The 20,067-nt window shown below is 41.3% G+C and overlaps 1 protein-coding gene across 10 annotated transcripts in view; it reads right to left on the reverse strand.

The window, feature by feature from the left end:
• The window catches only part of pald1a (phosphatase domain containing paladin 1a), a 61,136-nt gene that overhangs the window by 23,513 nt on the left and 17,556 nt on the right, over positions 1–20,067 (reverse strand). For 9 of the 10 annotated variants that reach the window (XM_046068990.1, XM_046068999.1, XM_046068997.1 and 6 more), the window contains 8 exons: positions 19,749–19,844; positions 19,511–19,645; positions 19,148–19,264; positions 18,646–18,825; positions 18,313–18,510; positions 16,146–16,286; positions 15,950–16,021; positions 11,994–12,134 (listed from right to left, as the gene is read on the reverse strand). In XM_046068990.1, coding sequence (XP_045924946.1) covers positions 11,994–12,134; positions 15,950–16,021; positions 16,146–16,286; positions 18,313–18,510; positions 18,646–18,825; positions 19,148–19,264; positions 19,511–19,645; positions 19,749–19,844 — 1,080 coding nt within the window. The remainder of the gene's footprint in view (positions 1–11,993; positions 12,135–15,949; positions 16,022–16,145; positions 16,287–18,312; positions 18,511–18,645; positions 18,826–19,147; positions 19,265–19,510; positions 19,646–19,748; positions 19,845–20,067) is intronic. The other variant, XM_046068995.1, reaches the window with a different exon arrangement.

Here is a 20,067-nt window from a genome sequence, read left to right on the forward strand (position 1 = left end):
TTGTCCCCCCCCCCCCCCCCCCAGCTGCTGGAATGCGTTTTTCATATATATTTCTCCCGGTTGCCTGAACCTAACCAGCTTGTTGTTTTTGTTGTTGTGCACTGCCCTTTTTCTGAAAACCCGACCATCAACCCTTCCGGTCTGCCGCCTGCCATGTTGGCCAGTAGCAAAGCAATCTAAGTTATATATCATCTGGCTTCAAGCTGTAGAACTGAGCTTTATGGATCAAGATGGTGCCCAAAACTCCTTTTTTAAAGGAGCAGAGAAGCCATGTAGCCAGCGAGAGGAGGGGACGGAGATGCCTTTATGTAATGGTTTCTACAGATTCCAATCCTCTGTCTGTCTTTTTCCAGTCTGTTAGCCACACTACGCTGATTAAATCACTGTAGTTGAGGTTAAGATGGATATTAGGGGCAAACTGTGTCAATGCACATACTGTATATGCAGAGCTGCCATCAGCCAGTCTCTCCATCTAGCAAAAGGGCCTGAAAATGTATGTGAAAAGTTCAGAAACTTTCTCATGACACCACAAGCAAAATCTTGTGGGTTATTATCTCAAACATAATATACATTTAACATGCCTTTCATATCTATATGGAATAGTTAACACATCTAGTCATCAATCAAACAAATAGTATCTAACACAAAAAATAAGCCTCAGAAATAACCAAAAACATGGGGAACTAAAGAAGGAATGTAATGTAAAATAAATGGTCAATAGGCGGTGACTAGAAGAGACAAATTTCTCAGACAAAAAGACAAGCAGAAATACATCACACGTCTGGAGAGCAGAGATTACAAAGCCACAGGAGGAGACAGGGCTCATCAACTTAGCCTACGCAGAGACTGGAATATCTGCCCACAGTAAACACATGCATTTTGGTAAATTCTGTACGTGCACATGCCTAACAGCTGAGCACATGATGACTCCCACTGTGAATCAATCATTTACCGAACTATCAAAATATTGTGTGTATGCAAACCCAACACTGGGGCATTAAAAATGGCATGTCTGCGAGCTACAACAAATCAGACATTCAATATTTCAAAACCCACTGGAGTTCTTCTAATCAAATTTGTACTCTTGGCCACAAATGATGTTTTGTATTGATGTCGGAGCTTAATAAAAAGTAAATGTATTGATGGTTGACTTTTCTTGTGAGGGAGCCACAAAGCTGCTGTGAAGAACATGTTGTTTGTTAGCCACACTAAAGCGTGGTCAAACACTTTGCTCCAGGGGGGGAATTTTGAAATAACTACGGCTTTATTCCCTTGAAATGTGGTACAGACATTCATGAATCCCAGTGGATGACACCTTAATAATTTGATGATTTCACTTAGTGCCATGAACAGGAAAACATAAAAAAACATAAAATTCCAAAATGAAGAGGTTACCACGCAAAACATCACATGCTAAATGTTAACATGTTACCACTGCTTGCACGAGTGCTAAAAAGTGATACATTACATAACATACATCAATTTTCTACCAAGCTTCATCTGTTAACATGCATCTTAACATCCTAACAGTGGGTAAATTGACATGTTAATGTTAACACATTAGCAAAACAAGGTTGGCGCAGGATGTCCGTATGATATGCTCAAAGCATAGCTGAGTTTAGTATACCTGAGGCAGGCAAAGTGCAGCTTAAGACAATATAGAGCTGAGAGAGGATAATAATTTTTATTTGAATCTGCTATACCTGGTTTTCTGGCAACTTGGGGGCAGTGAAAACAAGCGGTTACACAACACTGATACACTGTTTTCTCACTTTATAAAGTTGATATGGGAACCCCCAACAATGAGCTGAAAATTATTATTAAGTTCCATAAAGCAGAAGTGGGTGATAATTCATTGAGAATCAACAACTACAAGTGACATCTTTCACATTCATTTTAGCCAATTCAAGCAACAACATGTCCTGACATGTGGCACTAGCCTGATAATCAGACTGAACTGCCACATACCATTCAGTCTAACATCAAGTTTATGTTTGCCATCTTCTGCTTGGGTGAAGGGATTGTTTTGCCCTACCAATCAGTAATGACATATCCATCCCCTTCAACATTTGCACTCAACACAGAAGATGAACAGCTGCGTTAACGGAAGCAGGTAATTTCACGTTTTCCATGTCGATCGAACTAATTAAAATGTTTTCTATCCTCATTGAGATCTCTAAAAATGCCAGTCAAATGGTGAGACACAGAAACGGCAACACAAGAATTTCACCACCAGAGCACCTGTCCCTGTCAATCTGTGGAATGCATTAGGCCATGAACCTACTTTGTACTCACAAATAACTTATGCAATGTATCTTCACTAGGCTTTAAATGTCAACACATATCAAATTAGTTTCATAATAATGATTACTTTCAAGAATGAGAGAATGCAGAAAGAAGCCACATTGTGTCGTATTGTGAGCTGTCTCACCCCTGGGCGTGGCAGGGCTGAACTATGAATGAAACTACTCCAATCCTATTGGTGTTACTAGAACGGTAGTGTGTGACGGCGTAACCGGAGGGGGTATATAAGCACGCCGGCACATAAGACACATTAGCCCTTTCTATGAAGCAAGGCACTCCAGGCGGGGTGAGGTGTGGTGGACCAACGCAGTGTCAGTGGTTACATGAGGTGGGGGATGAAACGCCTGCAGCACCGTGGACCCTGCCAGTCTGGCCGGGACCTTAGGGACATAACCTGGACAAGGGTGCAGGATGGCCCTGACCCTCCCCAGGGCAAACTCCAGGCATCGGGGAGACACCGACAGTGCATGGAGATCCCCCACCCTCCTCAGAGAGGTGATAGCGAGGAGAAAGGTCATTTTAAGGGTCAGGTGCTTGGCCTCAGCCGACTCCAGGGGTTCGAAGGGGGCCTCAGCCAGCGCTTCGAGAACCACTGCCAAGTCCCAGGTGGGAACCCTGGAACGAGTCACGGGTCTCATCCTCCGGGCTCCACGGAGGAAGCGCACGACCAGCGGAAGCCTCCCCAAGGGCCCATCACTCAGAGGGGCGTGGAATGCTGCAATGGCAGCCACATATACTTTGAGCGTGGACGGGGAGAGGCCAGCGGAGAAACGGTGCTGGAGGAACTCCAGTATCACAATTACCGAGCAGGTAACTGGGTCCACCGCCCGTTCTCTGCACCAGGTGGTGAACACATTCCACTTTAGGCCATACATCCTTCTCGTGGACGGGGCTCTGGAGCTGAGCAGCGTTTCGACTGCTCCTGTCTCTCCTCAGAGGGACCTGCCAGGGCGGGCCCTCGAGGGGCGATATTAAATCCGAGAACCACACTCATGCCGGCCAAAACAGGGCTACTAGTAGTAGGCGGACTCGCTCCAGAACCCCGGGAGCAGAGCGACTGGGGGAAACGCATACAGACACGGCCTCGGCCACGTCTGTACCATGGCATCCAGCCCTAGCGGGGCTGGGGGTGATAGGGAGAACCACAGGGGACAGTGTGCCGTCTCTCGGGACGCAAACAAGTCCACGTCTATGGGCCGAACTCTTCGCATAATAACTCCACCACCTCGGGGTGGAGTCTCCATTCCCCGGGCCTCAACCCCTGTCTCGACAGCAGGTCTGCTCCTTGATTCTGGGTCCCAGGGATGTACATCGCTCTGAGGGACAGCAGTCTCTCCTGGGACCACAGGAGGATCCGATGTGCCAGTTTGCATAATGGGCGCGAGCACAGACCCCCCTGGTGATTCAAATAGGCCACCACCGCCGTATTGTCGGTCCTGACAAGGACGTGGCGACTGCGGAGAGCGGGCAGAAAACTCCTCAGAGCTCTGAAAACCGCCAACATTTCCAGGCAATTTATGTGCCAAGAGAAATGATGCTCCTCCCAGGAGCGTCTCGCGAAGCGGTCGTCCAGTCCGTTGGGCGGGTGTCAGCACGCTCTTCTTTGCGTTGAGCCGCAGCCCCAAACGCTGAAGGTGGGCAAGGACGACATCTCGATGCCGAACCGCTAACTCTCGAGACTGGGCCAGGACGAGCCAGTCATCGATGTAGTTCAGTATGCGGATGCCCTGGAGCCTCAACGGAGCCAGAGCTGCATCCATGCATTTGGTGAACGTGCGGGGAGATAGTGTGACTGAATATTCCTTGCCGATGTGTGTGGCAATATGTGAATTGTTGGCACACTGGGAGGAGTTATGGCGTTGTTAACACAGGATTCATCTGTTCCTCAACTGTCCTCACATATGAAACACAGCTTCCCCACTGGGGTATAGTAAAAGTGCAATTCTTGGAGCAGCTCAACCTAGTCATGACTTCTGCATATTCCACATGGTTGGCATTTAAGTCCCTTCACCAATGGTATTGTATTCTTGTGGGTATTTGTTCAGTGCCAGAAGCTAGCTAGTGTGAAAGCTTAGACAGAAAAAGCTGGCCCATTTCCTGGTGAAATAATTTGTCTGAATGCATTGCTCTTGGTATATGTTCACCGTCAATAACTACTGCTGTGTAGCTACAAGCTAGCTCTTAACATGCTGACGATGCTCTGGTTAGTTATTTGTCCAAAAAAAGATCAAATAAAAATCTGTATCGTTTAGACCGTTCGGTGTAGCTTTTCACACTTAACGTTAAACAGTGTACAAAGACTTTGCTGGCTATATGAATTGATCTTAGTTGAATTGAAGTTTATGAACTACGACAGTGTTTCCCAACCCTTTCCTGGGGTACCCTTTCCAGCTGATTGAAGCAGCTTCAGGATTCATAACGAGTTGATAGTTTGAATCAGCTGTTTTGGAGCAGTGAGATGTTTATCATACACGGTTATTTAAGCGGTTATCCACATAAATATACTACTCCTCAATGCAGCCACTGTAGCATATCCTAATTTGCGTGATTTAGATGTACAAATATTCATAGTGGTAGATATATTGATACAACATGCCAAGACCCATGCATTCAGACTTTTTAAAAATGTTTTGGATAATGCAAATCAGTCACTACTGCCAACTCCTTTTCTAACTGTGTAATCTGTGTGTGTACAGTGAATAAAGTAAAAGTATTATTACAGTAGGCTATAGTCTGCATTAATTTTTAAAAAGTGGATATTTACAAAATTATCGATACAGGTATACATGTTGCATGTTTGACAGTCCACATAGTCCAGCAGGGTTCAAGTTACGGTCTGAGCTCTTAATCATGCATCTGTGGGGGTCAGTAATTCATGTACCAACAACCATTATTTTTAATGACAAATGTACAATATATTAATAAGATAAACACAAACACATTTTCCAAACGAACTATGCTGTGCACCGCATGAATGATACCATAAAGCGCGGATTTGCGGTCTCTCCTTGAGCAGTAGTCTTTGTTGGTTTGTTTCAGGCTTTTAAAACTTGAACTTTGTTGCAGTATTACACACATCTGGGGCAAGTAGTGGGCTGTTGTGTGTGAGAGAAAGTGTTGACCACGTAATGAGCAAAAAAGTCTCTGTCCAGGCTTCTTTTATTTATTCATTAAACCCCGCCGGTAACATCTGTTATACTACAGACTCCCACGAAGCTCAAATTGTAGTCCAGTTTCCACAGTTGTCCGTTCTTCCTATTAAATTCAGCTGACAGCAGTAAAATACCATAGTATATTACTCTTCAAAGGTAAATTATGAATGAGACGGGTGTGTGTCAGTTTCTTTTAAGATGACTGGAAGAGAGGCTAAGTTACACTCTTAATCAACGATGATGTTTTTCTGTGAATGGATGTGGCGATCTGTTTGGACGGAGGTAACGTCATATTTTGACAGAATAAATAAATTGTGCCTATAAAAAAGATACGGTTACTAGTTGAATGATTGAAGCGATATACAGTGGGCTTTGCTGCTACATTGGCACGTTAAGTGCTAAGTAGAATAGGCTCAAATCAATATGCTATATTTAAGGAATTAGCCTGCTAGTTTCCCGTTACAATGTTGACTAAATAATTAAATATAATTTTTTTGCGTGTATTTCCTGTCCTGACCGGCCTGACAGAGGAGGTCTGCAGCGGAAGTGGAGGTGGTTATTCCTGGTATGTGGGCCTCGGGCAACGACAGAATTTGTGTGTGTGGGGCAGGAAATGGCAACCCTTCCATGCAGTGCTCAAAATGACACGCCGTCCTGGGACCAGTGGTTTCGAGGGGGACATGAGGGAGGTCAGTGCAAAGGGCAGGCCAGGGCAGTTCAGTTATTCAGGGTAAATGGGGACAGACTAGGGGTAAAGCATAACGATTTCTACAGTGGTCAGCATGTAGAGAGTGAGGCAGAGCATGCAAGCTTGATCGCACGCAGAGAAAGTGTGAAATAAACACACAATATTATGATAACTGCAGAGCCCTTTGACAGTGGCTGCAGCATCACCAATGCAAAAACAGATTAGCCTCTTATAGGCCCTACTCATTAAGAATGTATCAATAATAATGAACCAGAAATAAAATTATGTTAGTAACACCGAGAGGGGCAAGTTGTTACTACTACCTTTACTTTTGATTCTTCAAACATTTTTTGTTAATAATATGTACTTCTATTATGAAGGCATGACTTTTACTTGCAACGGAGTATTTTTATATTGAGGTATTACTTAAGTAAAATATCTTAGAACGTCTTACATCCTCAATGCTGCGTTTTTTTCATTGACTTTTATCACCTTTAAGATTGGGTTTCAAACTGGACTTTTAAAACACAATATTAAAAAAAAAAAAAAGAGAAAGTGAATAAATACTTCTTCTTACACATAAAAATATCATCTTCCTGAGCAATAAATCCACTGTAAACAACACAGTGCGAGTCTGACACACCTTACTTGGTAAGGTACGACCAGTAGCTTATGGGGGCTAATGCTAGCTAACCTTAGCTAACGTCTGTTCACTGACTTTTCTCTGCTCTTCTACATTGCTGTTACAATAGCTTAGCTTTAGCTTGCTAAAAAAAAAAAACAGTAGTTTAACTTAATTATTATACCATAGTCACTTGTAGTCACAGTCACTGCTGTTGAGCAAAAGTCACAACTGAGGCAACTGTTACTGTTGCTTAAAATCTATAACCACAAGAATCAATTAAGAGAGAACAGTAAATGATAAAACCTAGTTTAAAGTAGCACCAGTAGAAAGGTCAATCAGTATGGCCTTTTATACAGTAACATATAACTTAAGCTTGCTAACAAGAGCTAGCATTAGCCACCAGACGCAACTTGTCATATGAGACTAAGTAAAACTGTAGCTACAAATGCTTGTGGATCTTTCATGCACATTTCTCTGATAACTAACTCAGTTTCCAATGTAGTAAGCACACCTAGCTAAAGCTAATGCAGTCTAATATAACCCTGAAAGAAAAACTATCTTCATTGTTCAATTTTGTTTGAAAGAAGTACTAGTATTCATACTAGTACAAGTGTGAATTAAAATTGATGTGGTGCTGTTTTAGGTAGGTATATTAAACTGGAAGCTAAGTGTAATTATATATGGTACATTAATAATATACTGTTCTACTTATGGTTTCAGGTTATGACAAAATCACCAATATGGAAAGTCTGTAACTAATCAGCTGCAATCACTTCACCTCGGCTGCTGCAGAGCATATCGGTTCTGGGTGTAAAAAACTCGTAGTGATAAAGTGAGTAAGCACTTAAACTTTGAATGCAGCCATGGTGGTAGAAAAAGCAGTCTGAAGATGATTATAATTTGGGGTTTTTGAAACGCTCACCCTGAAATCAGAGTGTATTTGTGTATTTTGTTTTGACGACACAGTTGCACCAGGTGATTTCACTGATTAGTTCTTCTTCTTTACTGATGCAGTGTATGGCTCGAACAAAAATATACACTGCCACAAGACTTATGGATATAAAAAACATAATATAAAGGGAACGTGATTGGCCCATTGACAGAGAGTAGCAAACCTCCCATGGTCTATTCACATGCAGATTTTCTTTACCTTATCTATGGTATCTGCTGCAAATCTACTCTTTACAGTTTCTAAACAAGACACTTAAGTCATCAATTACAGAAAAGGTTGTCATGGTTACAAATTAATTCAACATCCCTTTACTGGATCACATCATGTCAGACATTAGTGAGCATATTAAACCCTTACTTGGTGTATCATTTGAAGCAATACAGCTGTGGAAACAGCTGCCTACAGCCTCCGGGCTCACTAAACCCCTCCAGGAAGTCCCCAGAGGTGTTTTATTTACCTCTATGTGTACTGCCACACACATATATACAACTGCATCACAACTTCCCTACTCTCTGGACTAATGGTACACAGAGAGACGGTGTTATCCATGTCCAAATACCTCATCTGGTTGCACCTGCTCAGATGGGATTCAGTCAAAATAAGTCATTTTGTAGAGAGCCACAGCAAACTCTGGTATTGGCATTGGCATGTGAGAGGCTGGAAATTATGAATAAAAACAACAACCTCTGGCTCTCCCACTTTCCTCCCTCCCACCTTGTGTTGGATCTAAATAAGAGGCCCTTTTCAGGAGTCAGGCGTAAATGCACACTTCAGGCAAGGAGAAGAAGAACCTGTCTTTTCAGGTGGGCTCACTTTCCTGCCAATATTTCCTTTGGCCATCACCAACTCCACCTTGCAATTGGCCCACTTGTGTTAAGTGGTCATCCTAATTGAGAAGATAATTGTTAACACGAAGACCCTTCAGCTAAAGAGTATCAAAGATAGCTGAGATTAAAGTGAAAAGCTGCAAAATGTTAGTTCCAAAGTGGACACTGTGGTTCATTAACCTTACAGTGCGAGTGCCTCTGGCTTTCCCACCTTACCACTTTTTCTCCCTCATATTCACCTTCTTTTTTCTTTCTAATCCCATGCTTTTCTTTCCTAGTCAACTTAATGTGGCTGTCAGTGCTGTGGTGGTCCCCAACAAACAGAGCGCTTGGCCCAAGTTCCTCCCCCGCTTTTCTCTCCTAAAGACATCCACTACCTTTCCTCAAGAAAACCTGCTCGCAGCATTCTCCTCTTTCTGAAAATATTTTTCCACAGCCCCGTCCAAACCATGAGGGCCTTTCTTTGGACACACACACACACACACACACACACACACACACAGCATGTTTGCCGCTCATTCACTCTTGCTGTGTAAGTTTCAGTTTTCTCACCACCTTAGGTGAAAAAGATTTCAATTTAAAAAAAATAAAGTGAAACTCTCACCCAACAAAAAAGATTAAGAGTTAGGTTTCTCAGATTGTCAGATTTGACAATCTCCATTTATGCAGCACCGCTCTATTTGCTTTTACTATGCTTTTGATGGACTGTGTAGAAGCCAGCGATATAACGAGCACAAGGCTACACAATCCCTGGCCTGGTGGCAACACTGGGCTGACAGAAACCTAATATATAAATATAATTTGTGGAAATGTGGGATATCCTGATAAGAAATTATGATGTATATAAGTTATATAAAGCTGAAAGAGTGGGAAAACAAACAATCAGAGGGGTGAAGAGATCAGCTGAAAAAAAAAAAAAAAAAAAAAAAAAATATCTATCTATATATATATATATATATATATATCTATATATATATTATTTTATTTATTTTTTTCATTTTATATCAGAAATTTGTTTTGATGTTTTGCAGAGACTCCATGCTCACCTCCAAATAATTTTTAGTATCTAAAAAATTCAGCCTGTGTGTCATGCTAAATATAACACACCTGTAAATACACAAAGCTCCAATATCAAAGTGAAATCCAGTGTGCACAGATTGCTTGAGGCGATATTTTTCCTCAAACTGATTCCTGTGCAGGAGACAGGACGAGGCGGCGGTAGCGGAGGAGAGGAAGTAACCTCTCAACTACGCTCGTCCTGATGCTGGAGGATGCATCTGCAATGCGAGGTCACGCCTGGTCGGCAGCAGGGATTTACAGGCCCTTCAAGAAGAACTCACCCCTGCCCCCAAAAACCCCACCTACCCTCCACCTCCATTCCCCCCTTTCCCAGGCCCCTCTGGGAGCTGGCGGACAGTTCTGGTCCCAGTGTAAATATATTCTTTCTCTATCAAAGACACATTTTCCAACCACTGTCAAAGGGGAGGAGGGTACTTTGGAGGGGAGAGGGCTACGAGAAGAGGGAGAGAGAGTGGGGGTGAAATTTTTCCCCTCTTCTTCCCCCTCTCTCGTCTGCTGCTGCCTGCCGGTTTCTAGCAACATCTGGCACTGTTTATCACCTGGCCTGCTGGTTCAGGCACGAAGGGAAAGACTGAAAGGGGAACACAGTGGCTACCCGAGGTCTGCTATAGCGGGGTTAAAAGATAATTCTCGTTTATTACAATTTGGGTTGTTATTTCTGTAGCTTTGGCCATCATTTTTATACAAAAACCAATTAAATGCAGAAATCTGGAAACATAGCAACATCTCTAAAAAGACCCCTGACGAGCCAAATAAGGAAAACTGCGGGAAAAAAAGAAATTTGGTAGTCAAAATTGTCAAATGTCAAAATTTAACCACAAATATGAGTAATAATGTTAGTATTTATACCTTTGTTTTTCTTTTCCAAATAAGTTTGGGTAACTTAAGATTTTATTTAAAACTTGTAGGATTGTCTGACAACGTGTTACAGCCATCGGCAACTGAAACTGGCGACAGGAATGATTATCGCTTCCCCTGTGTCCCCACTCATTAAAACATTGCTCCATAGCACTACTAGTGGTCAAAAACTCCACAGCGTTCAATGTAATTAATACTGTTAGGAATGATGTCCACAACTAATAAAAATAAGAACCATTTTTTTAAACCAAAATCATCCTTTTAAACTCTGGGACAGAGCGAGGTCAGCGCATTCTTACCACACAACATTTAAAATACAAATCTGTGTAAAATGTATGCATAAAACTTTTGTTACTGCTTCCACAATTATCATACAAATTAACCTAATTGACTTGAAAGTGAGCTGATAGCGAGCCTTTTCCTGGAGCCTGGCATCAGAAAGTGACAGACAGAGAGAGAATATAGGTGAAAGACAAGGTTCATAGGACAATGAGGCCCATTGATACGATGGAGACAGGACCGGGTGCCTCCAGCGCGCCGAGAACGGCTGACGGTGCACAGAGGCACAATGATTACAGTCTGCATTACAAATGGCTAAAACAGAGCCATGGCCCTGCAGAGGCCACAACATCAGGAGAGACCTTGTCCAGATTTGTCTTTGAAACTAACCCCACTATAAGCTAATTTTGTTCTCTCTATGCCCTGTTTATTATACAGAATGTCCGAATGACCAGGAACACCTCTCAGAGATGGAGTTGTAGCTGCTTTTCATCCTTTTTTCCACAACAAAAATATTTTGAATACTTTTATACCTTCTCTGTTTCTCCTAACCTGCAATTCCTCCTTGTGGTTCAATAAAGGAAGTCTAATAGATTCAGCTTATCAGAGGATTTAAAAGATATTTAGTGCTTGTGGCACTCAAAGCAGCTGATACTGATACGAAATGCTATTTAATACTACTCGGACCATAGACAGCACAAGTGTGCCCTTGTACTTTGCACAGCAGGCACACTAAATAAAACTTCCAAGAGGACAAGCCTGCAAATCCCACAAGTAAATCATTTATTTTCCTCTCACTCTTTTCCATTTAGACCCAAAGGAATTCCATTGAATTTTAGAGATGAGTTCTGTTATACCACAATCATTTTTCACGCTCTGCAGCTCTTGCAGTGGATCTCTCTTATTCATGTCTCTGGCATCCAAGCTGTAGCTCTAAAAGACATCTAAACAAGTTCTTGACGCCATCTATGGGGTTCATGCAAAACTGCACCGATTGTGTTTCAGCATAAAGAGGATGGATTCATAAGTAAGCAGTATTTTTATGATGTGATTTACCCTCTTAAGAGGAACATATGTTAGTTTTGTGTTTTTTAAAAATTCATGGCCTGCCTTTATTGTTTCCATTGCTACTTAGAATGTGAAATTTACCAATTTAAGACCTATGGTAAAGTGGATGTCCTGTGTCTTAAGGACTGGGTAATGAACACTACAGGGAGATGCGCTGTACCTGTCTGTATGTGGAGATGATGATCTCTCTCAGATGATAGTGCATGGGGGTCATGGTCTCGCTGACAGAGTCCAAGGCCATGTCCACCTCCCTCTTCATCCTGTGGCCATCGGGGATCAGACGCACCAGCTGCATCACAACCTGCACACCAGAAAGCACACTCGTTAAGAAGTATGTTTCCTGTGAAAAGTTTCAGGAATGTTTCAAAAGTTGTGAGAAGACTGCAAAAATTTAACGAACAATGTAAACTCTGGTACATCTGCCGCTCAAATAACACAGCTTTATTTAATGAATGAGACGAATGCTGCACCTACAGTAGGAGTAGGTTCAGGCTGAAATTTTTTCTCAAAAAAGGTCGATTTAGTAGCCGTTTTGGAGCTTTCAGTCTTATCACGCAATCTTCTTCAGCAGCTGGAGGTTGCCCAGTTGTCATGGTACTGTAAATCTTCAAATTTTTATTTTTCTAAGCTTTATTACATTAATTAAACCACAGCACACTGAAATGGCTTCACTGTGACTTTATTAGGAGCAAACAATGCATTTCGCAGGTACCTTCCTCAGTTTCGTTCAGGATGTGATAAATACATCGAGTCACATGCCTAATTATCACGTTTCTATTTCATTTTAAACGGGTGAACATTTATCAAAAAACATGGCTATAATATTACACAAAAGTGCAAAGAGTCAGAAGAATTACACCCTTCTACATCACATTAACTTAATTAGAAAACTAACTCCTGTATACAACTGACTGAATAGAAAAGGCTAAAAACCTTTAGCTAGATACACTGTACTATTTATCTGTTTATCACAACATTGGTTACTGATGTAATTTGCTAGGACAACCTGAAGAAGCTACAGGCAAAGCGTTGTTTGCGCCTAATACATTCACAGTTAAGTCATTTCAGTGTGAGGTGGTTCATTTTGATCTACATTGAAAATGCTGACTGACTTCGAATTTTCCAATTAGCAAATACTGGCTGTGGCATCATCACGCCCTTCCAAAATGTTCCATTAAAATGAAAAATAAATTATACCAATACTATGAGAAGTGATTTGAACAACCAGGCAAACTCTCCATCTTGTGAGGAATGTTGAAAATGGTTCCTTGTGCAACACTCAACGGAGTTGAAAAGACGACTACTGCCTATCAGACCCGATCCAACGACAACAACAGCACTGTGTGGCAGTCAGCTGCAAGCTAGTTTACTAAACCTTGGATTTATTGTGGGTTAATAAGCAGTTTATTTGAGAGCTCTTGGGGTTATTTAAAGGTTCAGTGTGTAAGTTTTAGTGGCATCTAGTGGTGAGGGTTGCAAATTGCAATCAGCGGCTCATGGTGCATTCACATGCTCCTCGGACGGTCCCATTTCCAGAGTAGTGAAGTCGTCCATGGTGCATGTAGATAGAAATGGCTCATTCGAAAGTAATAAAAACATTACGGTTAATTACACTGACCACTTTTGTTTTTGCCCCCATTCATCATGAGCTGAACTCAAACTTCCGACATCTGTGGCATTTTTCTGTATGATGGAACTGCACATTTTCGAGTGGCCTTTTATTGTGGCCAGCCTAAGGCACACCTGTGTAATACCCATGCTGTCTGATCAGCATCTTAATTTGCCACACCTGTGAGGTGGATAGATTTCTCTCAGCAAAGGAGAAGTGCTCACTAACACAGATTTTGACAGATTTATGAACAATATTTGAGAGAAATAGGCCTGTTGTGTTCATAGAGAAAGTCTTAGATCTTTGAGTTCAGATCATGATAAATGAGCATTTCTGTCAATAGATCCTCCTATATATTACACACAGAACCTTTAAAGTTATTTATGAGTTATGCTCAAGTTGATCAACTCCTTTTCTGCCGCTTGAGGGCAACAGAAACAAGTTGTGAACACAACATTGACATATAATCACCTTTTAAGTTGATATGGTGAACTTGTTTGGAAACAGTTACTTATTTGCACATCCAGCAGTTATGGAACAACGTCATCATTAATTCGGAGTCAAGTTTCTGATTAATGTCCGAGTAAGTCCAATATTTACAATCTTTTAGCCCTGTTTTTGGTCAACTAACTCTTGAGTGAATTATCTTGCTCTTTGGCTGTTAAATGCTGTTCACCAGCTGGTTGCTAACTGTGTGTGTCTGCTGTTTAGTGCTGAGCAGGTAGTGTTAGGTAGCTTTTTCACTGATAACAGATGCCTGCTGTGGCTGAAAACAATCATGTGAGAGAGAAAACAGTACAGTTGCAGGCCCGACAGCTAAACAATGAGCTGAAAGTCACTATAAAGCTCCGTAAAGCTGAGGGGAGATAATTCTCTGTAGGGTCATCACTACAAGCAACCCCTTTGTCACATTGCCATTTAATACATTGTTATTAAAAGAAGATTTATTATAGCCACTTATAGGAAACCACTAGGGCATATTTTTTAAGATGCTTCATTCACCTGGGCACTGATTATCAAAGGATTACAAATGACACATTATTTCACACAAAGAGAGGATCTAACACTGCATCAGTCCCTCCATCATGTAATGCTTTGGACCTCACAGACATTTTGGCAGATAAGGCAACGGGGATGGCAACATCACACATCCTTCAGAGGCCGAATTGGAGGCGGACAAGGTTTCCGTGGCGACAGCTCTGTGTATCCCAGAAACTCCGGTGGCCGCGCAGCTGTGACTGGCACGCAGTATTGTGTGTCTGCAGAGTGCGGCCTCTTTCTGTGTGTCCATGTCTACAGTGCCACGGTCAGCAGGTTCCAACCACTGATTCATTCTCACAAACTCTGAATTAAAGAAAACTAGCCCAGCAGCTCTAACTCACTGCCACTATTCAGAGCAGAGGAGAAAGGCTTTAGCTTCTGGCTTTGTTTGGGCAAAGTTTTCAAATCGAATCATGATGAAGACTAGAATTCACTCCAGTTACTACACGCACACTGTTTATCTTCTAAAATATGCTGAAAAGGAGCAACCGCAGATCATGTCTCAGTATTTGTGCTGATGCTGTGATGGGAAATGACCATGATGTTGATCAGTGTGCTGCAGATTATCAGTGCTTCTGCTAAAATGTCATACTATCATTAATATCAGTGAGCTACTCGCTCGCACACTATGTGAGCATGATAAAACACAAAAGGACATCTACATGAAAGGTACTCATGTAGTGAAGAAATAGGGCAGTGCGTAATGTGTGTGTGTGTGTAGAGACTATTTGGTTGAGAGGATGAGAGCAAGCGGTAATAAGTGACAGTTGTATTAAGTTGCTTTGTTGCTTGTTGTATTAAGTTTGTTTTGTTTGTATTAAGAAGGGGTTAGCGCTAGCCAATATCTCCCCTGTGCTTCAGACTACAATCTGGAAGCTGAGCAGAAAAGCCTGGTGTAGAGGAGACCGGGGATGGCTGCAATGCTTATTGCATTTCTCTCAGTTACTCAGAGACTATTTATATATACCAACCAAATTACCTACACAGTTTAAAGATGACTGTATATGACATTTGTTCACAATATTTAATTGAATGTAAGGACTCAGATGTTGTGACTTACCCCCAACCATGGGGACATGATCAGGGACAGTTGTAGCTATTAAAAATACATAAAACTTCATTCATTAAATTTTTCTTGAGAGAGTACCCACAAACCCCACACCAAATATATGCTGCTAGAGAAAACGCTGCTACTGAAATTCTAGGGGAAACACTTTAATTGTTAAGTTTATAAAATGTCAGAAATTTTTGAAAAATGTTCTGTGTAATCTGTCACATCTCAAGAAGGCATCTTCAAATGTCTGACCAATCAGTCCAAAAATATTTCCAATCATGTATGACAAAGAAAAGCATCAACTCTTCGTATTTAAGATGCTAAAATAAGAAAATATGTTTGCTTAAAAAATGACAAAACTTTTGTTTGGATAAGGCATTGGTTTAAAAAAAAAAAAAAAAAATGTACATACCTCAAATTCTCCTTTTGTGTACTTGGCATCAGGGACACTCACAATCTCATCATCACCAAACTCTGGAAAACCCTGCAGGTGGAAGACACCAGTTTTAAATCTTATTTTGGGTGATGAAAACATTGTACATGTGATCTTTTTTTAGGTAAATGGTATTATAATACTGTGGGCGTTAATGAATGTGCAGAAATTTTACATTAAAGTGCCAGAGAGTCAGAACAGCGACAACCATGGCGGTCGTGGTCCTGCCTTTGCCGTTGGAGCAATTAAAAACGAAGGCTGAGTGAGAGTCTTCAGCCAAGGCACTCTTCATGGCCTCCAACAGCCTATCAAAATCCTGAGAACAAGAACACACACACAAAAACAGTTAATGTACAAAGACACGCACACAAACTTTATCATAATATCTCATCACAAGGAATCAAAAGGTAAAGCAACATATCGGTATCATATTAATCACATACTTTACTTAAATTTTACAAAGAATCTTAATTGAACTCATTTCTGTTAACAGATATGCATAATACATAAAATTCATTAACATAAGGCTAAATCAAATTGCTTCAAGCTGATTTCTAACTAATTCTACATTTTTACTTCACATTTAAACAAACATTCTAATAGAAATACGCAAAATGATTGAATAATAATGAAGAAAAAGATTGAGTATTTGAGTGGTTGTGAAAAAGTGCTTAGATTAAATTACATCATTGTGTGGTAAAAAGATCAGTATGACAGTACCCTTCTTAACCAACAGAGGGAGCACAAGGCTTATTCATTGTCACCTCTCTTTCTTACTAGCAGCTATCAAAGGAACCTACAATCCCCTCCAAAAGTTTTGGAACGGTAAGGCAAATTTCTTTGTTTTTGTTGTTCACTGAAGACATTTGGTTTTAAGATCAAAAGATGAGTATGAATGAATTTCAGCTCCCATTTCCTGGTTTTCACATCTAGATGTGTTAAAACGACTCAGGACATACCACCCTTTGTTTGAACCCACCAATTTTTCAAGTGAGCAAAACTATTGACAGATGTTGTTGCCCAGGTGTTGCCTTTTAAGTTGATTGTCCAAACATTAAATAGCTCTGCATGACTAGTCTAAGTTTTCATCCTTGGTTCAAACCATAAAAAGACTGCATTATCTGTTAAAGAGGATAAACCAACATGAAGACCAGAGAGCTGTCTATGGGAGAACAGCAAGCCATTGTCAAACTGAGTAAAGAAGGAAAAATCGACCAGAGCCATTGGACAAACACTGGGCATAGCAAGCACAACAATTCTGAATGTCCTGAAAATGAAAGAAACTACTGGTGTACTGAGCAACAGACGTCGAACAGGTGCAGGGGTGAAGGTATCACAATCCACTGTTGGAAGAAGGCTCAGAGAGCAGAAATATAGAGGCCGCACAACAAGATGCTAACCACTCATCAGCAGGAAGAATCGGAAAGCCAGATTGAAATTTGCAAATAAGTACAGAGATGAGCCACAAAAGTTCAGGAACACAATCTTATGGACTGATGAGACCAATTTTAATCTCTACCAAAGTGATGGAAATGCCAAAGTGTGGAGAAAGAAAGCAACTGCTTATGATCCGAAGCGTACAAGCTCATCTGTGAAGCATGATGGAGGTAATGTCATGGCTTGGGCGTGCATGGCTGCTTCTGGAACAGGCTCATTAATATTTATTGATGATGTAACTGATGATGGTAGCAGCAGAATGAATTCAGAAGTGTACAGAAACATTTTATCGGCCAATTTGCAGAGAAATGCATTGAAACTAATCGGGAGGAAGTTTATCATGCAGCAGGACAATGACCCAAAGCACACTGCCAACAAAACAAAGGACTTCATCAGGGGAAAAAAGTGGAAGGTTTTAGACTGGCCAAGTCAATCACCTGACCTTCACCCAATTGAGCTGCATTTCACCTCCTTAAGAGGAGACTGAAGGGAGAAACACCCCGAAACAAACAAGAACTGAAAGAAGCTGCGGTAAAAGCCTGGAATGGCATCACAAATAAAGAAATCAACAGTTATTGCAAGCAAGGGTTATGCCACCAAATATTCAATGTTATTTACTTTAATATTATTTGTTCCATTACTTTTACTCATTTAAGAATGCTGTGGTCTAATACAAATAGTGATATGTCCTAAGTTGTTTAACACATCTAGATGTGAATACCAGGAAATAAAAGCTGAAATTCTGAACTCTTGTCTCATACTCATCTTTTGATCTTAAACTCAAATGTCTTCAGTGATCAACAAAAACAAAGTAATTTGCCATACTGTTCCAATATTTTTGGAGGGGACTTTATAAGCTATTTCTACACCGCATGTAAATGGAGTAAATATTGTGTGCTCATTACCTCCTCCCTGGGCGCACTGCAGTCTGGCAGGGGGATGCGTTTGTAGATGAGGCCCTGGTGGGAACTTTTGTGCTGATTGAAGATCTCCTGGACCGTCAGGCAGCTCTTAAACATCTTCATCTGTTTCTCCTGCTCCAGTGTCACCTCGAGCCACTTTTGAGATCGCAGGATCTCCTCTTTCAGGGATGTCTCCACTTTCTACAGCGCAGGAGGGTACATGAGAGCACTTACACTTTAACTGTTTGAAGCTAGACCGAACTCTAAAGTTTCTGATGGTAAAGCTAGTAAGCCAGGCACTCTTGATCATCTAAAATAGCATCATTTTCACTCCACCTCAATTAGCTGTGGGTCGGATGATGGGAAAGGAATGTGCTGGTCCAGGCACGAGGGCTCCCTTGGTGTAAAAATCTGACCATTCCCTTCAAGCACCAGCTCCTCCTGCAAGTTGACCCACAACACATGGCTGTGCTTCCTCTTCTCATCCGTCAGATGGGCCAAAACTGCTCCAGTAGCCTGTACGCAGCATAATTTTGATTAGACGGCAAGGAGCTGGAAGTTAGGCTCGAGCATCCTGAGGTGGGCGCACAAGTCTCCACAAAACCATCATGAGCCATTCTTCTATAGTCTATTTGTAGTATTATATTTCCTACCCTTTCACTTCCTTGTAAGTCAACTACAATCTCTAATAAGCCAAAAAAAATGAAACATAACACACAAATAATCTCCTTTTCAATTCTTGAAGATCATTTTTAGGATATATGCGCTTCAGTATTGTCACAAATTAAATGTGAGCTTTTGTATTCATTTGACGATAGTATGAGGGAATCTGTTGAACCTCTGATGTCGGCTGAGCCATTCCATAAACAGCCATCTTGGGCACTCGTCTGAAGTTGACCGCCTTCATCTCCTTCACTGTGCTGAGCACGTCCGGAGCCAAGCACTCATCAGCAACCTGTGCAGACACATGCAGTTATACATTATTAATAACATATAATAGATAGCGCACTTGAAGATAATGGCGATTACATGATGGTTTCAGAAGATGAGAGATATCTTGAAAAATTATGTGGCAAGCTTTATCAGTGGGTATATATATCCTGCATGATTTGGTTTTGGTTTCACATTACAGACACAGAGAACAGTATAATCAAAAACGATCACAGAATCAGTCGTTGATGTGAGTGCCTGATTTCCGCACCAGGACGCGAGCTCCTCTGGTGACCAGCTCTGCCGGGGCCGAGAGCTCTGATAGGTCCATGCAGGCCAGTAACCTGTACAGCCACGGGTGGCAGCACATCCACTGGCTGAAGTTGAACACAAAGGCAAGAGGATACTGCAAAACCAAACATATATTTATAATTCAAGATTATTTTAATGGCTTGTAAATAGTTTTACTAATGTTAATAAAGAAATGTACACTGCAAAAAAAACTTTACCTGTTCGTGAAGGTATGCATTAAATACAAGCAAGTAGAAGTAGCGCTCCAAGCTCTGCATGGTTCTGGTGAGAAAGTAGTCTTTGGTACTGCTTCCCTAAAAAACAAACAAAAACTTTAATATTATAGTAGCATTTCATATTCCTGACAGACAGGAGAAAATTATACAAAATAAATTAAACTCTCTAATGTTATTCATCACTTAAGTCCTCCTTCAGCTCTAGGGCCCACACCAATAAGGACATTTCATGCATCATCATCCTTTGATTTGTGCCTCACTCTTGCTTTTTTTAGCAGAGCATAAATTGAGCAGCAGAAGC

Source organism: Micropterus dolomieu, linkage group LG14, assembly GCF_021292245.1.
Source record: "Micropterus dolomieu isolate WLL.071019.BEF.003 ecotype Adirondacks linkage group LG14, ASM2129224v1, whole genome shotgun sequence".
NCBI classification, from domain to species: domain Eukaryota; kingdom Metazoa; phylum Chordata; class Actinopteri; order Centrarchiformes; family Centrarchidae; genus Micropterus; species Micropterus dolomieu.